The 14,309-nt window shown below is 31.2% G+C and overlaps 1 protein-coding gene across 1 annotated transcript in view; it reads right to left on the bottom strand.

Annotated features, from left to right (window-relative positions):
- The window catches only part of LOC130238836 (ATP-binding cassette sub-family C member 3-like), a 64,723-nt gene that overhangs the window by 23,147 nt on the left and 27,267 nt on the right, over nucleotides 1-14,309 (bottom strand). The window contains 7 exon segments of the mRNA XM_056469952.1: nucleotides 1,339-1,546; nucleotides 2,010-2,163; nucleotides 4,549-4,657; nucleotides 6,457-6,640; nucleotides 7,696-7,863; nucleotides 9,199-9,375; nucleotides 10,406-10,532. Coding sequence (XP_056325927.1) covers nucleotides 1,339-1,546; nucleotides 2,010-2,163; nucleotides 4,549-4,657; nucleotides 6,457-6,640; nucleotides 7,696-7,863; nucleotides 9,199-9,375; nucleotides 10,406-10,532 — 1,127 coding nt within the window.

Genomic DNA, 14,309 nt, shown 5'->3' with positions numbered 1-14,309 from the left:
TGTGTGTGTGTGTGTGTGTGGTTTACAAGGACATAAATTTGTGTTATGACACACTGCAAAATGCTTTTCCCACTTAGGGTTTTATCTTGCTTCTAGTCCAAATATATGAAAATGATTAAATCAAGACGCATTTTCTGGATAAGTGAACAATATCGTCTTGTTTTCAGAAATTAAAATCTAAATTAAATGAGTTTTTGCAAATTAATCTGCCTAAAACGTTCTTCCTTCTTTTAAACACAAAAGAAGATATTTCGAAAAATGTTGGAAATGTGTAACCATCAACTTCTGTGGTATTTGTGTTTCCTTCTATGGAAGTCAGTGGTTACAGTTTTCAGCATTCTTCAAACTATCTTCTTTAGTGTTCAACAGGAGAAAGAAACGGTCCAGAACTACTTGAGCATGAGTAAATAGTGAGCAGGTCTTCATTTTTGGGTGAACTAACCCTTTAATGGCGTCCTAGGTTGTCACGGTTTTGCTTTGAGGGCTGGGTTTAGTGGTAGAGCAATATAATAAACTTTTCTTACAGTATAAAATACATTAAGCCTATAGAGAGTCTTTATGAACCACCAGGATTTGGCCTCAACAACATGAAAGCATGGATCATCCTGCCTTGTATCAGCGGTTCAGGCTGGTGGTGGTGGTGTAATGGTGTGGGGGGGATTTTCTTGGCACACTTTGGGTCCATTAGTACCAATTGAGGATGGTGTCAACACCACAGCCTACCTGAGTATTGTTGCTGACCATGTCCATCCCTTTATGAGCACAGTGTCTCCATCTTCTGATGGCTACTTCCAGCAGGATAACACACCATGTCATAAAGCACCAATCATCTCAGACTGGTTTCTTGAACATGACAATGAGTTCACTGTACTCAAATGGCCTCCACAGTCACCAGAGCTCAATCCAATAGAGCACCTTTGGGATGTGGTGGAACGGGAGATTGGCATCATGGATGTGCAGCCGATAAATCTGCAGCAACTGTGTGATGCTATCATGTCAATATGGAGCAAAATCTCAGGAATATTTCCAGTAGCTTGTTGAATCTCTGCCATGAAGGATTAAAGCAGTTCTGAAGGCAAAAGGGGTCCGACCTGGTACTAGTGAGGTGTACCTAATAAAGTGGCCGCTGATTGTATATTGATTTTTTATACGTGATACACACACATACATATAAACAAAGTGTTTAAGGAGAAACTCATGGCTTGTATTTTGTGCTTGTCTAAAAACGCCTCTTGATTTATGAGTTTAGATGTTTGGACTAGAATCAAGTCTAAAACTCTGAGTAAGAGAAGCATTATTTTGCATTGTGTGTGTGTGTGTGTGTGTGTGTGTGTGTACCTTGTGAGATGCCCAGCGCAGCATACACCCCCACTCTAGTCTGCAGCATCTCCTGTGTTCGGTTGTGCAGCGCGTCGTTCGTCCACTCGCTGAGCCAGAAGTTTGCCCCGATGGCGGCGGCGCTCTGACAGCCGTACAGAAAACAGATGAAGAGCGCCAGCAGAGGCCCGATCGCCTTCACATACTCCCAATACACCTGCATCTTCACCTGCACACACACACACACACACACACAAAATACTATTTATTTTTGAATATCTTTTTTGCATGTGTGTGTGTGTGTGTGTGTCTGTGTGTGTGTGTGTGTGCGTGTGTGTGTGCGTGTATGTGTGTGTGTGTGTCTATGCGTGTATATGTGTGAGTATGTATGTATGTGCATGTATGCATGTAAGTGTGTGTATCTGTTCATGTATGCATGTGTGTGTGTTATTGTGTGTGCTCGCTTGTGTGATTGTGTGCATGTGTCTGTGTGTGTGTGTGCAATTGTGTATGTGCATATGTGTGTGAGTCTGTGCATGTATGCGTGTGCGTGTTTGTGCATGTGTGCGTGTATATGTGAGTGTGTGTTTGTATTTGTGTTTAAGAGTGTCCATGTGTGATTGATTGTTGTGTGCATGCTTGTGTGCTTATGTGTGTGTGTGTGTGTGTGTGTGTCTGTGTCCGTCACTCACTCTGCCCGTCTCGGTGGTCTCTGCCTGGATCAGTTTCTCCACCTTCGGCTCCTTCTTCTCGGTCGGTGTTTCCGGATGTTTCCTCTCGCTGCAGCGGCGCCGGCGGGACATCTTCTTAGGGTTCTCCACATCATTAGACATGATGCTCATCTGCCTGCGCACACACACACACACACACACACACACACACACAATACTTTAATATTTAAACACTTTATTACTTAAATATAAATATCTATTATATGCTGAATAAGTACATTGAGTACATAATTACATATTTATTTATTTATGTTGGATTGTGTATGTGATTTGTGCTGTAATGGTCATGTAAAAACAGCTATTTATTTATTTATTTAAGTTTTGATTGTTTGTTCATTTGTGTATTTATTTACTAATATTTAAATATAAATATATATTATATGCAGAATAATATTTTATTAATTAATATTTTAAATAATATTTATTTATGCATATTTATTTATTCATTCAATAATTAATTCATTCATTTACTTATTTATGTTTTTGTTTATTTGTGTATTTATTTATCTATTTATTAATACTTTATATATATATATATATATATATATAATATGCAGAATAAGTGTAAATATTCATCATAATATTTATTTTTTATTCTTTCTTTCTTTCATTCATTTACTTATTTTTGTTTTTGTTTGTTTATTTATTTGTGTATCTATTTATATATCTATTAATAGTTATATATAAAACTATATTTTATGCAGAATAAGTGAAAAAAATCATCATAATATTTATGCATTTATGCAAATGTATTTATTTGTGTGACTTGTGCTGTAATGCACCGACAGCAATGTAAAAACAGTAATTACACAGAGTATTACTCATATTATTTATTAAAATACCCATTAATTGTTTTTTAAACATCTCACACATTCTTTTATTTATTTAATACTTAAATATAAATATTTACTATATATACATTTTGTAAAATTGCATTCATTATAATATTTATTCATTCATTCATTCATTTATTTGTCTATTTATTTATTTATTTATCTATTTATTAATCCATTAATATAAATATATATTATATGCAGAATAAGTGAAAAAATTCATCATTATATTTATTTATTTATGCACATTTATTTATTTATTCGCTCATTCATACATTTATTAATTTATTTATTTATTCATTTATTCACTTATTTATGTTTTTGTTCGTATATTTACTTATCTGTTTATTAATACCTAAACTTAAATATATATAATATGCAGAATAAGTGAAAATATTTATCATATTTATTTAAGCACATTTATTTATTTATTTATTTATTTATTTATTTATTTATTTATTTATTTATTTATTTGTGTGACTTGTGCTGTAATGCACAAACAGTACTGTAAAAACAGTAATTATACAGTATTAATCATATTATTTATTTTTTAACATCTCACATATTCTTATATTAATACTAAAATATATATATATATTATATGCTGAATAAGTACATTTTGTAAAATTGCATTCATTAAACCATTCATTAATTCATTAATTCATTCATTCATTTCTTTATTTATGTTTTCTTTGTTTATTTATTTGAGTATTTATTTATTAATCTATTTATTAATACTTAAACATAAATATATATTATATGCAAAATAAGTGAAAATATTCATCATAATATTTATTTATTTAAGCACATTTATTTATTTATTTATTTATTTATTTATTTATTAATCTATTTATTAATACTTAAATATAAATATATATTATATGCAAAATAAGTGAAAATATTCATCATAATATTTATTTATTTAAGCACATTTATTTATTTATTTATTTATTAATCTATTTATTAATACTTAAATATAAATATATATTATATGCAAAATAAGTGAAAATATTCATCATAATATTTATTTATTTAAGCACATTTATTTATTTATTTATTTATTTATTTATTAATCTATTTATTAATACTTAAATATAAATATATATTATATGCAAAATAAGTGAAAATATTCATCATAATATTTATTTATTTAAGCACATTTATTTATTTATTTATTTATTTATCATATTTATTTATTTATTTATTTATTTATTTATTTATTTATTTATTTATTTATTTATTTATTTATGTGACTTGTGCTGTAATGCACAAACACTAATGTAAATACAGAGTATTACTCATATTATTTCATAAAATACCCATAAATTGTATTTTTAACATCTCACACATGTAGAAATATTATTTATTGTCGTACAGTGTCACAAAAATGATGCTACATTGCCGTGAGTATCCACAGCTGTATCCCTTCTATCTTTTACCATCCCAAAGCTTGCACACTCTTCTGTTACACACTCAAAAGCATTGAGCATTGGTGGTCAAATAAAGTTAGCGTGAGACTCTAGTTACTGGCATGGCAGCTCTTTTATTTCCTCCTGGGTGTGATATTAAGTGTTTTGTATTAATGCAGTGTTTGCCATGTGTCATTGAAAGCAGAAGTTGACAATGCCACAACGAGAAGACATTAAAAATGCAGGAGGAAACTGTACCTCATGAACTGTCTGCGGGCTTCATTCACTACTGGCTCATTATCCACCATATCTGTGTGATTGCTGAGAGCGTCTTCAGGAAACTCCTCTTCTTCCTCATCAAAGGACACTACACAAAGCAGCACATACACAAGTCACACACACAATCCTACATAAATAAATACATCTTTTTAATATTATTATGTTTTGTCAAATGCACTTATTCTGCATATATATATATATATAAAAATAGACAAAACATAAATAAATAAATATTATAATAAATGCAATTTTACAAAATGTACTTATTCAGCATATAATAAATATTTAGATTTAAATATTAAATTGATTAAATGTACAAATGAATAAATAAATACACAAATAAATACAAAATAAATAAATAAATAAACAAATATATAAATAAATAAACAAAACATAAATAAATAAATAAATAAAACATAAATGAATAAATAAATAAATAAATAAATAAATAAATAAATAAATAAATAAATAAATAAATAAATAAATAAAACATAAATAAATAAATAAACAAATAACTAAATAAATAAACAAAACATAAATAAATAATTAAACAAAACATAAATAAATAAATAAATAAACAAAACATAAATAAATAAATAAATAAATAAAACATAAATAAATAAATAGCTAAACAAATAAACAAAACATAAATAAATAATTAAACAAAACGTAAATAAATAAATAAATAAATAAACAAAACATAGATAAATAAATAAATAAAACATAAATAAATAAACAAAACATAAATAAATCATAAGTAAATAAATAAAAAATATTATAAGAATAACATTTTCAAAAATACACTTATTTAGCATATAATAAATATATATATTTTAGCATAAATAAATAAAACAAAAAAATATTAAATACAAATATAAAGTAATAAATAAATAAATAGACAAAACATAAATAAATAAATATTATTATAATGAATGCAGTTTTACTAAATGTTCTTATTCAACATATAATAAATATTTATATTTGAGTTTTAAATAAATAAAAAGTACAAATAAAAATAAACACATAATTAAATACACAATAAATAAACAAACAAATAAATAAACAAGAACATTAATAAATAAATGATATTATAGCGTATAACATTTTATAAAATCTACTTATTCAGCATATAATAAATATTTACATTTTAGCATAAATAAATAAAGCAATAAATAAATAAATACCCTAATAAATAATATTTATATAAATAATAAATAAAGCAATAAATAAATAAATAACCTAATAAATAATATTTATATAAATGAATAAATAAAAAAATAAAAAAATAAATAAATTAATTAATTAATTAATAAATAAATAAATAAATATCAAAACATAAATATCATGTAATAATTGTTTCAGAATAAACAAAATATTTAAATTAACATAATTAACTATTTTTATGTATGATAAAGTAAAGGTCATGGCACCTAATTGTAGCAAAAAACAAGTCAGATTTATTCATGCACTGTAAATAATCATTTATAATATGTATTTTTATATGTAACACATGAACAAAACAAATAATGTTTCATATATAAACATATTATATGTATTTGTCAGCATATAACGGTTAAATAAACTTAATATTCTTAGAAAAACTATCACAAATAATAAAAACAAGAAATAAAACAGATCAGACTTTCTCCAGAAGAAAACACATTATAGGAAATACTGTGAGAAATTCCTGAATCTGTTCAACATCATCTGGGAAATATTGGAAAAAGAATAAATATTGCACAGGAGGGTGAATAATTTGGACTTCACTTGTATATTTATTTATATGTATATCTTGTATCTATACAGTATTTGCATGTGTATATTTTTAGGCATATTTATTTTTTCCGCATATTTTCCTTTTTAATTTCTGCCACTCTGCAGACGTACCTGTGAGTTCGTCATCTTCAATGATGTCTTCGAGAGAATAGTTTCTCAGGAATTCTGCGAATGCTCCATTCTGTCTCAGCAGATCCTGATAGGATCCCATTTCTGACACGTGTCCGTCCACCAGGACCAGGATGTTGTCGACCTGCGGCAGGAAGCTGATGCCGTGAGTTACCAGGATCCGCGTCTAGAAGAGGAAAAAAACTGTGTCATCCTTAACTGATCACCCACATCACAGTCCACTGTAGCACACAATTCATGCTAGCCAAGTGCTAAACATGCTAGTAACCTGTTAAACTAGCTAGGAAAGTGCTAACTTAAATGAATAATGGTTAGTGCAAAAGTAATCTAAATGTAATCCATAAGTAATCCACATATGTTTAATAAGTAAATATGGGTTAGTACAAAAGTAATCTAAATGTAATCCAAAAGTATTCCTTAAATGTGTAATCTAATATTATATAACTGACTACAAATTATATAATGCAGTTGGGCATGTGACATTAAATAAGGGTTAGCACAAAAGTAATCTACATGTAATTAAAAGTAATCCACTGGTTTAATAACTGAATAGAGTTTGCACAAATTTAATCTAAAAGTAATCCAAAAGTAATCCGCACATGTGTAATAACTGAATAAGGGTTAGTGCAAATTTTATCTAAATGTAATCCAAAAGTAATCCGCATGTTTAATAACTGAATAAGGTTTAGCACAAAAGTAATCTAAATGTAATCCAAAAGTAATCCATAAATGTGTAATCTAAGATATTATATAACATACTACAAGTTATATCATGTAGTTTGTAACGTGACATTAAATAAGGGTTACCATAGAAGTAATCTAAATGTAATCTAAAAGTAATTCACAAGTTTAGTAACAGAATAAGGGTTAGCACATAAGTAATCTAAATGTAATCTAAAAGTAATCCACAAGTTTAATAACAGAATAAGGGTTAGCACATAAGTAATCTAAATGTATTCCAAAATAACCCATACATGTGTAAACTAAGACATTATATAATTGATTACAAATGTTCTTATGTAATTTGTAATCAGTAACTGATTACATTAACTGAAGTTCTCTGGTTTCTTCTGCTTCTGACCACTGTTATGATGTAAATAGTAACAGTAATAGTGGTGTAAACAGCAATAGTGATGTTAATTGTAATGTAAACAGTAACAGTATCAGTTATGTAAACAGTATGAGTAATATTGATGTAAACAGTATAAGTGCTGTAAAGACCTTTCCCTTGAGCGCTCCTTCAGGACCGATGACGTGGTCAAAAATGTGTTTGGCCACATGAGCGTCAACAGCAGACAGAGGATCATCCAGCAGATACACGTCTGCTTCACTGTACAGAGCTCTGGCCAGACTCACACGCTGACGCTGACCGCCGGAGAGATTAATGCCCTGCACACACACACACACATGCATGTTAAACAAACGCATAATTTCATGAAGCATGATTGTAAAAAAAACTACATTTAATGCATATTTATATATAAATATATGCAAAATATTTCTAAATAAATTATGCATCTTGAGCATATAATAGTTATATTATTATACAAATATATTTATGTATAATATAAAAATACATAAAAGTTTCCATATTTAAATGCATTATAAACAAAGCATTGCAATACGGTTTTTCAGCAATAAATACAGAATTACATGAATGAAGCTCTATTGTACAAGCAGGTTGTTTAAATATTTATGAGTTGTTTAAATATGCATATTTATTTTAAAAGTGTATTTTCTGTATAACAATAAATAAATATTATAAGAGAGAGAGAGAGAGAGAGAGAGAGAGAGAGGGGTTGTTTGTGTATATCTATATTTGTTTCTATTCTTTTATTTAGATCTTTCCATTGTTATATTTCTCCACATATGTCATGCTTTGTTTTTATTTTTAGAGGCAATAAAGCAATAAATAAATAAATTAATTAATTAATTATTAACATAAATATTTTTAAATAAATAAATTTATAAATAAAATAAATAAATAAATAAATAAATAAATAAATAAATAAATAAACAAAGGAGAGATACAGAGAGGTGGCACATTCCGCTGTGGTGACCCCTGATAAATAAGGGATTAAGCCAATGAAAAATAAATTAATGACTAAGAGAGAGAGAAAGAGGTTGTTCATGTATACCTATATTTGTTTCTATTCCTTTATTTTGATTTTTCCATTGTTGTATTTCTGTATAAATAAATAAATAAATAAATAAATAAATGCATACATAATTGCAAGCATGCATAAATAAAAAAATGCATAAATGAATAAATAATTGCATGCATAAATAAAAAAAAATCTAATAAATAATTGCATGCATAAATAAATAAATAATTGCACAAATAAATAGTTGCATAAATGAATATATAATTGCATAAATAAAAAAATCATAACTTGAATGAATAAATAAATTAATAAATTAATTAATAAATAATTGAAAGCATGCATAAATAAAAAAACTAATAAATGCATAAATAATTGCATGCATAAATAAATAATTGCATGCATAAATAAATAATTGCATGCATAAATAAATAAATAAATAAATAAATAAATAAATAAATAAATAAATAAATAAATAAAGGAGACAGAGAAGCGGTTCATTCCACTGTGGCGAGCCCTAATATATAAGAAACTAGGCCAAAAGAAATTAAATGAATGAACAAGAGAGAGAGAGAGGTTGTTCATGTAAATGTATATTTGTTTCTAGAGAGCGCCTCTTCACCTTCTCCCCGATCTCAGTCAGGTCTCCTCCAGGAAGCACTTCCAGGTCAGGAGTCAGGGCGCAGGCCTCCAGCACACAGCGGTATTTCTGTTCCACATACGGCCGGCCGAACAGTATGTTGTCCCTCAGTGTGGCGTTCTGGATCCAGGCCTGCTGAGGAACATAAGCCACAGAGCCCTGCGGAGGACACAAACTCGCTTCAGAAACTCCAGCATTCACTGAACACTCACTAAACTCCACTATTCACTAGATATTCAAGAGTAAACAAGAGTAAATCAAGAGTAAACAGATAGATAAACAGTGAAGGTTTTCTTATAAAAGTGGTGCACAAAACTACTGAGATTATGGAAAATGTACTAAAGATTATACAGAAAGGAATACTTTTATGGAGTGAAATTTGTCCCAAAATTTCACAAACAAATCTAGCATTCTGCAAAAATAAAAATGCTGCAAAAACCAAGCAGTGTTTCACTGATTTAGCAGCTAGTTTTAGCACTAAAACACTTCAGGAGTCCTAAATTCAGCACTGATGCCCAAGATCTTCTCCTAAATCAGTGCATTAGAAGCTACTTTTAGCCTTGATATGATTGTGAGTGCATTCCTGATCCTCGGTAGATGTAAAGACATATGTTGCATTGAGAATATTTCATGTCTTTGAGGTGTAGTTGTAGATAATAAACTTCATTTGACTGAATTTATATAATAAATCAATGTGTTATTATATATCATGTCATGCCATTGTTAAATGGAGTTAATTTAAACAACAAAAAATAAAAAATGCCTCTCTTACCTACATTTTTAGTCTTGTTTCTAGTCCAAATATCTAAAAACTCTTAAATCAAGAAGCATTTTCTAGATGAGCACAAAATATAGTGTTGTTTTCAGAAATAATGAGTCAAAATGTAGTGAGTTTTTCCTTAAAACAAGCTAAATAATTTACTAATGAGGTAAGAAAATAACCTTATGTCAAAGTAAAAGCTAGATTATTATTGTTTACCCCACAGGCAGATCATTTAGCTTGTTTTAAGGAAAAACTCACTTCATTTTGTCATAATAAACGAAGCAATATTTTACACTTCTCAATGAAATGCTTCTTGATTTGAGATTTTATAGATATTTACACTAGAAACAAGACAAAAACTCTACATAAGTTCTGTGCAGTAATAATAAATGTTTTTTTAAATGCACGAAGAGTGCAGATGCTGACCCGTATGGAGATCTGCCCATCCAGCTTCTCCATCTCCCCCAGCAGAGCAGATATCAGTGAGGTTTTCCCACAGCCCACATGACCGACCACAGCCAACAGAGAGCCCTGCGGCACCAGCACGTTAATGCTGCACAGAACACACACACACACACACACTCAGAACACAACAACACAGCAGAAAAACACATCTCCAGCGTCTCATTTATTAAATCTGCATACACTAAAAAAATCCATAAATATTCCACATTTTTATGATACATGTTATGCTACAGCTTTCTTTCTTCCATCAACCTTCAACCTTTATGAACATGTTTAATAGTTTGCAGTGCTATATTGTCTGTGTTGATGTTGTATATTATGCTACAGAATCCTTGTAATAAACTCAACCCAGGCTCATTCTGATTATGTACCCCTGTATACATTTCTGAAGAGCGCCAAATACGCCCCAGGAGCTACATTTTTTTTTTGCAGTTTTGGTTTTTGAAAATCCACTAGAGGGCGCTGTGTAGGCTTTTTCAGATCTCAGATTTCTCTCACGACTGCCATTCACGCCTGCTGTCCTCACGCAAATCCACTAGAGGCCGCTGTCGACTGACTGACTGACTGACTGACTGAAAGACCCACTCTCCTAACCTAAACCCAACCAATAGTGCTTTCAAATGCAGTCCAGAAAATTAAAGCCCTCGCCTGATTTTTACCTTGTTTTCAGATTTTACCACATTCTCACCCTGTTATTTGCTTGCTTTTTTATTGGCTTTTGTTTTAGCTGCTTTCTGGAACTGTTTTTCGCCAGACTCAAACTCCGTCATCACGGTCATCTTTGTGTCTCAAGTCTGCCGACGCACATGGTGAGCCACTGCACCAACAGTGGGAAAGCCGTCCAAACGGAGGTAAGCGGTTAGCAGATAGTGTGAAAAGTAACGGCGTCATACCGCCCCATAGCGTTCATTTTAAAGACAAAATGCAGCCATACGCACCTCTGGCTACATAATTCACGATCTCCAGAAATGTATATAGGGCTACGCATTCTGAATGAGCCTGTGTTTTCCCTGAACATCCCTGAGCCTGAACATTTTCTGTTATTTTACAGACATATTTCTCTAGATATTATTTCTTACATTATTTCAAACCACTAAAATGTCAATAAAAGTCACTTTGTTTAACTGTAGAGCTGAATTTACAGCATCAAAAGTGGACAGAGCAGAGATCAACATCCCATAATGCAATTCACCACCAGAACTGAACACTGAAAACACAAAATACGCAAACAGCATATTTTTGACAGGGTAGAAACCTTCATAAAAGTGAACGTACATTATTTTTTCATTTATTTATTAACAATTATGGCTCATATGATGATTTAAAGTGGTTTAATTAAGTATCTATTTAGGGTAACAAGTTTACTTACAGCTGCGCACATTCTCTCATCATTTGCTTTTAGAGATCACAAAGTTTGCATGGGAAAACATTGCAGCTCTGTTTTGTGCATACGGCATGTTTATTAATGAGCCCTGATGTTTACAGCTCATCCTTTAAACACTCTTACACCGTCTCCTAACAGCACACCACATGGACAGCCATCTTACCCATGTTTAACGGAGATTTTGTCCTAAATATTTGCAATGGTGAGGGGCAAACAATTCTGAAATGCTTTCTATTTCTGTGATGTCGCAGAAGAACAACAGCATAACTACTTATGTGCTTTATTAAGTGTTAAATGCTCCCAATGTGAATTAAAATACATTTTACATGACATTTATTGGCTGAAAGCTGCAGCATAGTTCACTTCAGATCTAGAAAATAAAACAGCTTGAGAATAACGTGCAAACGATGACAGATATATGTCGATAATTCACACTTTTTTTTCCACAAGATCACATTTATAAGCCACATGCATGAGAAAGTCAGTACGACACGAGAATAATAAAATGCTTATCATATTGTTATTAGATATGGAAAAGGTAAGTAACACTAAAGTAACCCTTACGCATTTCACCATAATGCAAATGATGTGTATTTCCGCTCTAGAATACAGTAAATTCACACACATTGTCTTTGTGTTTCTCTTATCAGTGCATTTGCATAGGAAGATATCTGATGCATCAAATTACTTACTATATATATATATATATATACACACACACACACACACACACACACACACGTGCACAACCAGTCAAAACTTTGCACACTAGTATATTAAAGTCTCACCAATACTATGTTTATTTGCTGTATTGATGCTCACCTATAAAGATTCTCATTATTATCAATAAAGGAAATATTTAGTTCTACTTTATTCTTAATTTTGTACTATTTATCAAAACTTGATGAATAAATTCAACATAAATAATGATCATAAATGTTTCCTGATCATGAAATCATCATTTAATAGTGAATTCTGAAGGATCATGCGAGTCTGAAGACTTTTCATTACAACGTGAAGTTTATTTATAAACGAATGTCGAGAGGATCACGTGATTATGATTGAACACGGCTGGTTCTGCATCTGCATTAGCTATGTATGATCCACCAATCAGGCGATTCCTAACTCACTATAAAGAGCCAGGTTTTCTCACTACAGTCATCTACGATTTGAAGGATCCCCCCTTCCACCCCTACTCCTAAAATTTTCCCTTCATAGGGCGGCACGGTGGCACAGTGGTTAGCACTGTTGCCTCACAGCAAGAACGCCACCGGTTCTAGTCCTTTAACAGGCCGGCCATCGTTTCTGTGCGAAGTTAGCATGTTCTTCCACAAACATGCACTACAACTTAATTGATCAATCTAAATTTAGCACTACAGTCAAACGCTCATCCAGCATATCTCTTCATAGCAATCATTTTAGTCACCAGCTCTCATCAAAAAGGGGGAGTTGTCGAGATCTACCTGAGCTCAAAGCTCCCCTCTCGCCCTGCAAACGGGAGGGAGCCCAGGGCTCAAGGACCTTTTGAGCTAAGGGCTCTCTCCGGGGACAGCATGCCAAGTATGCTTATAATCAATCATCAGCTAAGTGTGAACTCTTGAAATAACGAATACAAATCAAGAAGAAACAATAAATATTTTTAATTGTGCTTTACCCAGGGTTTCTGCAGGATTCACCCAATTAAATTTAAGACTTTTAAAGACCTTTTTAAGACAATTATGAATGAAATTTTAGATTTATACAAGGTTAAATGCTAAGGATTTTTTTCGAATATTCAGGTTCACTTGCCCTATCAAAAATGATTATAATTTACTACATTTAATAATACAATAATAATAATTTAATAATAAAAATATAGGTCAGGTCAGTATCCTCTGCTGTAAATAAATGGAGAACTTTTAAACAAATGTTACTGTAAAGAAAGTAATTAAAACATTACGGTAAATAGAGTAAAACATTCATTCATTCATTCATTTTGAGAACATGCAAACTCCACACAGAAACGCCAACTGACCCAGCCGAGGCTCGAACCAGCGACCTTCTTGATGTGAGGCGACAGCACTACCTACTGCACCACTGCATCGCCAGAGTAAAAAAATGTGTATGAGCATACAATGTTGTATGATTGTGTGTTAATGGCCAGATTGGGTAGCTGCACATGAACAAAGGAAAATTAAGACCTGTTAAAAAAGACCCCTAACCCTAACCCTAACCCTACAACTGTTATGAAGCGGACAGGAGACAGAGGTAAGGAAACGTTAGGGTGTTTATTGAATGACAACAAGGAGCACATGAAGGATAGCCAGGAGGATCAGGAATGATGTTGGGGTCTTTTCCTCCGTGGCTGGGTAACAGGAATACACGAGGATGGACAGCACACACCAGATACAGCTGACAGAGGATGACACAGACTTGGAAGGACTGGAAGACAGGACGATTCGGGAGGACCAGGAAGACTAGGAGGAATACAAAGAGAACAGG

Source organism: Danio aesculapii, chromosome 12 (genome assembly GCF_903798145.1).
Source record: "Danio aesculapii chromosome 12, fDanAes4.1, whole genome shotgun sequence".
NCBI classification, from domain to species: domain Eukaryota; kingdom Metazoa; phylum Chordata; class Actinopteri; order Cypriniformes; family Danionidae; genus Danio; species Danio aesculapii.
Note: the sequence above shows the minus strand (reverse complement) of the source record. Positions and strands in the feature narration are given on the sequence as shown.